This window comes from Panthera pardus, unplaced genomic scaffold (genome assembly GCF_024362965.1).
Source record: "Panthera pardus isolate Hobbes unplaced genomic scaffold, ASM2436296v1 HiC_scaffold_7, whole genome shotgun sequence".
In the NCBI taxonomy this organism is placed as follows: Eukaryota; Metazoa; Chordata; class Mammalia; order Carnivora; family Felidae; genus Panthera; species Panthera pardus.
In genome coordinates, this window is record NW_026527002.1 from 49262163 (window position 1) to 49269586 (window position 7424).

The following is a 7424-nucleotide window of genomic DNA, read 5'->3' on the forward strand; positions in this document are numbered from 1 at the left end:
GGAGGTGAATATATTCAAACAGACCTAATGTCTATCGTAATTGTGACTCCTGTTTGTCGCTCACTGTATTGTAGCTATTGACTCCACAACTGTCGTGATAGTTACGACAAAGCTGTTGGAACAAACGGATTTGTGGCAAACTCTGAAGCAATCTTAGAAATCAACTGCTACTTTCTGTTAATTTCTATTATTTTGATTGTTGATGCAGATCCTGGTTTAGCTCAGAAGAAATGATCAGATATTTGCGCCTGTTTTGTTGAGATTTTCAGAGGTTTGAATTGCATGTATTATAGTAAGAAGCCCTGACAAACATAAGTACACATCTTTTATATGCAATTATAGTACTACTCATGAGTATCCCAGAATTGGAAGTCCTGCAGGTCAAACAGGTAAATAAATCTACCTCCTTCATGTTTTGATATATAATCTGCAGATGGGAAGTTATGTCCACAGGGGCCACCATAGAGGTGGGAGGGAGTGCTGGAGTTGATTCTTAAACTTGAAAGTTGGAGGAGTTGGAGGGGTTAGGTGGAATAAAGTTCCATTTGAAAATCTTCTACTAAAGGGAAACTAGCCGCTCTGGACCTCCGTTTTCTTATCGCTACAATAAAGGGGTACATAAACCACAAAGTACACTGGATTCCTGAGACAGCTTCTAAAATTCTATGTATCGATAATTTTAGAAATTCTGATTTTTAATGCATTTTTATATTCTCTAAATGTGATGCAAATGGCTTCCCTAAATTATACTCACTCTGGGAAATGGTAATGTTTAATAAAATGCAAAATCAGTGCCTTATTAACTCAACGCACATAAATTGTGGCCAAAACTAAAATTAAAGTCAGTTTTTAGAAAATACCAACCTCTCCCACCTGTTTCTGTAAATCGTTTCCCACACTAATTGTCAGGAGAATCCTGACTCTACAGTAACCCTGCCTGCAAACAGGAGACGAGACCTTCCAAGGGCTAGGAAGCAGGAATGGGTTCTGTGGACACAAGATTTGGAAAGAAGCCCCCATAACACTAAGTTCGGCGTTTCATTTTGAGCCTCATCTGGGGGTTTAGGAAAGTTTCCAAATCAGTAGCAGGGGGGACCTTTAGTCACTCAAAGAGTTTTCAGATATTATTAGGGGAAACTGACCCTTTGTTGTTTATTTAATCAAGTGGCTTTCTTTGAATACACAGGGTGCCAAGTGAATGAGTCATCAGACTAAGCAGAACAGAATAACAAGGACACCTCCTGTGTTCGGCTTTCTGCCTGTGATGTTTGGCAATTCAAGAACTTAGTTTTTACCTGCAGGCATCTTCTGCAAATGCACTATGGTTCAATATACCTACCAGAGTGGTTTTAAGGGCTCTACCCCAATATAATCTGGGTCTTAGTCCTATAGGTTGCTGAGTATTTTTTTTAATTTTTTTTAAACGTTTATTTATTTTTGAGACAGAGAGAGACAGAGCATGAACAGGGAAGGGTCAGAGAGAGAGGAAGACACAGAATCCGAAGCAGGCTCCAGGCTCCGAGCTGTCAGCACAGAGCCCGACGCAGGGCTCGAACTCACGGACCGTGAGATCATGACCTGAGCCGAAGTCGGATGCTTAACCGACTGAGCCACCCAGGCGCCCCTACTATCTGAGTATTTTTAAACATCCAAACATAAGCACATATCTTATATGTATATATGTATATATGTATATGTATGTAATGTGTATATACACACACACACGTATGTATATCTTTAAAAACATTTTTTAATCATGGCTGTTGAGTTCCTATGCATAATTTCAGTGGGTCCATTCCTATGGTCACAATAGGTAATTTTTATAGAGCTTGCCAGTTAGAAGAAAATGTATCTAAAAAATCACCTATTGCTGCCTAACAGTTTTCACAAATTTAATAGCTTAACACAACACTCATGTATTAGTTAATTAATTAGTTAATTCATTAATTAAGTAGTTCATTTGTCAGTTCATTAGTTCTGTAAGCCACACATCTGGGATGACATGGCTGGGTTTTCTGCTTAGGATATCACATGGCTGGGGCGCCTGGGTGGCTCAGTCGGTTAAGCGGCCGACTTCGGCTCAGGTCATGATCTCGCGGTCCGTGAGTTCGAGCCCCGCATTGGGCTCTGTGCTGACAGCTCAGAGTCTGGAGCCTGCTTCAGATTCTGTGTCTCCCTCTCTCTGACCCTCCCCCATTCATGCTCTGTCTCTCTCTGTCTCAAAAATAAATAAACGTTAAAAAAAAATTAAAGAAAAAAGAGGGATATCACATGGCTGAAGTCAGGTGTTGGCTGTGCTGAGTTATTGTCTGGAGGCTCTGGGGGAAAACTGCTTTCGGGGACATTCAAGTTGTTGGCCAAATCCAGTTCCTTGCAGTTGGAGGCCGAGGTCTCCGTGTTCTTGCTGCCTCACAGCAGCTAGAGGCTGCTCACAGGTTCTTTCCACACGATCCCCTCCATCTTGAACCAAAAAGGTGCACTGAATCCTTCGTGTTTCAGATCTCTCGCTGACTCTTCTGGAATTAGCCAAAGAAAGCACTCTGCTTTTAAAAAGGTTCATGTGGGTGTGTTAGGCCCACTCAGATAATTTCCCTATCTTTTTTTTTTTTTAATTCTTTTTAATGTTTATTTATTTTTGAGAGAGACAGAGACAGAGTGTGAACTGTCTGGGGAGGGGCAGAGAGAAGAGGGAGACACAGAATCGGAAGCAGGCTCCAGGCTCCGAACTGTCAGCACAGAGCCCGACGCAGGGCTCGAACTCACAGACCACGAGATCATGACCTGAGCGGAAGTCGGATGCTTAACCGACTGAGCCACTCAGGTGCCCCTAATCTCCCTATCTTTAGATCAACTGATTAGTAACCTTAATTACATCTGCAAAGTCCATTTTGCTGTATAAAGTAACATAATCATGGGTCCATCTTAGAGTTCTGGCTACTACACTGACTTCATGTAGACACCAAATCCTCTGTTATCCAGATTCAGTTTTTAGGTTGGCTGACATGACAAAGCTTTTGGAGCATTAAATGTGAATCACCATGATCAATCATATTTAGGCTAAATTACTTTCATTGTGAATGTGATGCAAAGGATTTGTAATACTGAAAAATACATTTACTTTTTAAATAAGTCTATTGTGTATCAGACATAAGGAGCTACTATAAACGCTCAGTGTATTGCATAGAATCCTTTGATTCCATCGGATGACAATAAGTCACATTATCTCCTTAATGTATGCTGTTAATCATGGTCTTGGTCATAGACTAATGACACAAACTCATAGACTTTATAGCTAAAAGAGAGCAGAAATAATCTGTCACCCCCTGCCCCCATTCCTTGCCATTTTCATAAATGAGGAACCAGAGACTCAGGGAATATGACTCAGGGAAAACCAGAGTCAGCTAGTTAGTGGTAGAGATTGGCCTGGAAAACATGTTTTCTGATTCCCTACCTGGTAGTCGTAGTAACGACAGTACCATTAATTGAAGATTTTCCGTGTATCAAGCACTTTCCTAAGCACTTTAAATATATTATTTTTCTTATTTTCACAAAAATCCTATGAGGTAGGCATTATTGTCTCTGCCATTAGACAGGTTGAGAAAACTGAGTCAGAGGGAGTAAGTAACTCGCTCGATGTCACCCAGCTTGTATGTGGTTAGGTGGGGGTTCAAAGAGAACCAGTCTGACCCCAGGGCCTGACCCCTTGAGCGTGCCCCACTCTTTCCACCTCACCAGCTGCCTCTAACAGGGCCTTCCGTGCAGGCTACCCATTGGCTGTATTCTGATAACAAATCAGCAAAAAGCAGAGAATCGGGAGTCAGGGAACTGTGTATAAACTTTAGTTCTGTCACCTTGTGTAAGCTGCCAGGGCCCATGGACGCTGTGTCTGTAAAATGGGGACTGTTAGAGTTGTTCTACAGAGAATGCAGGTAAAAAGCAGTCTGTAAACATGAGGATTACACTCTCATTGTATTGTCCTTTGACAAATGGTCGCTGGTCCTCATCAACCTGTAATAGCAGGTTTTCAAGTTACTCTTATTGTGGTGGAGACCGATATCAAAAGGCTGTGTGTCCTTTAGGAATCTCATTTCCTTCGAAAGCCGGGTTCCTGTACATATCCTCATTCCACGTTTCCAGCTTCACTGAAGGGGTACGTCTCACTTGGAGGTGATGTATCGTACGGATGCCACACGGAGAGGCCAGGATCCTAGCCCTTGGCTGGGCTCTTGAACAACAGCCTGGCACCTTCCGTGACTCCAGTTCACCCCTGGACAGAATTATATGACTTTTAGGTGTAGCCATTTGGGGATCATTGTCAAATGGTCATAAATATTAAATGTATGAGTACCAAGAGTCTCTTCCTCATCCCTACTCTTTCTTAAAAAACATTTTCCCTTTTTTGTGTATATGTGCATTTTTGCTCTACTATTTGAAAGCAAGTTTCAGACAGTAGAACATTTCAGGTCTAAATACTTCCTCATATATCTATAATGATAAGGAAATTTTTATAATACATGCCCTTATTATTAGGAAAATTAACTATTTTCCTATCCTGTCTAATATCCAATTCATGTTCAGATTTTCCCTATTTGTCCTTAAATTGCTTTTAGAATGTTTTGCTTTTAGTATTTCTTGTTTTATTTTTTCCCAAAAAGAAGTCAAAATATACTCATAGCATTTAATGGTTCTATCTCTGTGATATTTTAAAATCTGGACCAATTCCCTGGCCTTGTTAGTTTGTTTATTTTGATGATGTTAACTTTTTTTTCCCCCACGATATTAACTTTTTAAAGAGACTAAGCCAATTCTCTTGAACAAAACCCCATGTTCTGGGTTTGTCTAATTTTTTTTTTTATTGTATCATTTATCTTTTACTCTATCCTCTGTGTTTTTGAAAGCTATAAATTGGTTCCAAAGACCTGATTAGAAACAGGTTGTGTATTTTTGTCTGGAATAACTCGATAGGTGGTACGAGGTACTAGGTATGTTATATCAGGAGGTACATTATGATTGTCCCACTATGAGCGCTACTAAGTTTGATCACTTAATTAGGATGGTGATACGTGTCTGGTTTCCCAGTTTTAAAGTACGTGTTTACCTTTAACAAGTAGAACTAAACTATGAAATGATTTTGGGTGGGGGCGCTAATGTGAATATCCTTTCATCTAATGCTGTTAGCATCCATTGATGTGCTTTATCTGAATCATTTATTGCTTTGGAGGTTGCAAATTGGTCATGTAAAATTTTTATCAGTCCTTTTATATTTATTAACTAACATGTCTCTGTAAAGAAGAGACTTCCCTCATCAGTAAGAAGGGATGCTTTAGAATGTCTTACAGTTCATATCAGTACAACATGTTTACCATCGATTTTCTAAAATATCAGCCTTGGATTACGGAACTGAGTTGTAGATCGGTCATAGTTGATATGTGATATAAACTTTTTAGAGCATTTTGATGTACATTAAGATTGAAAGTGGAGAATAGATGAAGTTGAAAGCAGTGTTTCAAAATGGTGAGCAAATATTCTAAGAGGCGTGGTGAGAGAAATTTCAAGAAGTTACAGTCAATATCAGCAAATGTTTATCGATCTAAAATGAAATTACGAATAGAGGCACTAAAAGAGCTTATCGTCCCCCAAAATCTAATGGTATGCATGGTCAGTGTAGATATATATTTAGTCCCGACAAGAAGTAAATTAATGCAAATAGTTTGGACCGTCACCCTGTTGCCCCACCTTTAGTAATCTCTACACATTCCTACCACTGCTCTTCAACATGCTTTGGTTATTTGTGCCATCCCTTAACTGCCCATGGTCATTCCTTTCTTCATGCCTTTGTCCATGCCCTTCCCTTGGCCCCAAACACTTCCTTCTTGCCTCTTAGGTCCCAGTGTGCCCGTCTCTCAAGCCCAACTAAAATCCCACTCTGTCTGTGAAGCTCCTTCCTCCCTGACCTCTCCAAATCACTAGCACACTCTGTCACATCTGTGGTCCCTGACTCAGTTTCCTGTTTGGTCTTCCAATTGGCCGCTCTAAGTAAGTCTCATATTCAAGCTGTTGAAGGTGCCTGAGGACATGACTACCCATGACTCCAAATTAGAAAGCTCTTTTCACCTGGTATTGCTGGGGGCGGGGGGGGGGGGGGGGTGTTCCCTTTGAGAGTCTCTGAAAGTTACCAACAGATGGGAAACTATTATCAGAGAGGCTGTCTCCCTTATTTGGCTTTCTTTGCCCTCTACTATCGATCACTCTACAAAATCAGGTTTTTGTATGAAAGTGAAGGCTGGAATTGAGGTTAACCCATGACCTATTCTTTGGAAATAAAGTCAAGCCCTAATCATTTCACTATGATCAAAAGAAAGGAAAGGAAATTAAAAAAAGACAGGTATAACTCAACCTTGCCTTTAAATACTACGGATGAAAACAAAGCTTATTTTGTTTTCCTTAGGTTGAAACTTTATGTTCCTCTTGTTACCGATTTGAACACTGCTTTAGACGGAAACAAAACAACAGTATTTTTTTAGTGGCAGTATTTTGTGCTTCTTGAAGACTTTTTAGAATATCTGCATCCCACTCAACCAGACACTGTTTCAAATACCTTTTCTCTCTGTCTCCTTAATGAGAGCACTTTGTGTTTTACGCAGTTCTTTCCACCTGAGGACCTTCACCACGTTGGCTGCTTATGATTCGCTACCAGATGGTGGTGGTACAACTGTCATGCCTCTTGTCTTCTGTCTGTGCAGAAGCCGGCGGTAAAAAGCTCCGGAGCACCGTCCAGCGAAGTACAGAAACGGGCCTGGCTGTGGAAATGAGGAACTGGATGACTCGGCAGGCGAGCCGAGAATCTACGGACGGCAGCATGAACAGCTATAGCTCAGAAGGAAAGTGAGTGAGGCCAGCGTGACGCGCGTCTCTTCTGTGCCTTTGCCTGAGACCATCTTCTGTCTCACTCTCTGCCCTTTCCCAGAAGCTAACTCACACACTCCACAGCACCACTTTCACATTCCTTGGCTGATTTGCTGTGAGGAGGACTTCTTTTTTGCTCACCTGCCACTGAGAAATGTGACCTATGTGGCTTTTTATATCAAAGGAGCTAGGTTTGGGGACAAAGTGTCTTGCTTTAACAGCGAGACGCTAAAATGTGACTGTCACAACACAGGCACATGAAAGTTTGCCCTCACTTGACATAATATGGAGAAGGAATAAGACAGAATAAGCCCTCGTGCCACACCACATGCTAATTTTTAAAATCTTGGCTCTTATTACTAAAAATTATAGAACGCCGGATACATACTTAGTTCCACGAAGTAACAAGCAGTTCAGACTGATGTAAGGCCACAAAGTAAGCTGGTGAGCCTCTCCTTTATGTAGTTAGCATATAGCTTTTCCTTGAATCAGCTGTATCTGAGATATTTTTAAAGCAT

The 7424-nt window shown here is 40.9% G+C and overlaps 1 protein-coding gene across 50 annotated transcripts in view; it reads left to right on the forward strand.

The window, feature by feature from the left end:
* The window catches only part of RIMS2 (regulating synaptic membrane exocytosis 2), a 601231-nt gene that overhangs the window by 583481 nt on the left and 10326 nt on the right, over positions 1 to 7424 (forward strand). For all 50 annotated transcript variants that reach the window (XM_053896431.1, XM_053896433.1, XM_053896465.1 and 47 more), the window contains one exon: positions 6744 to 6885. In XM_053896431.1, the coding sequence (XP_053752406.1) occupies positions 6744 to 6885 (142 nt within the window). The remainder of the gene's footprint in view (positions 1 to 6743; positions 6886 to 7424) is intronic.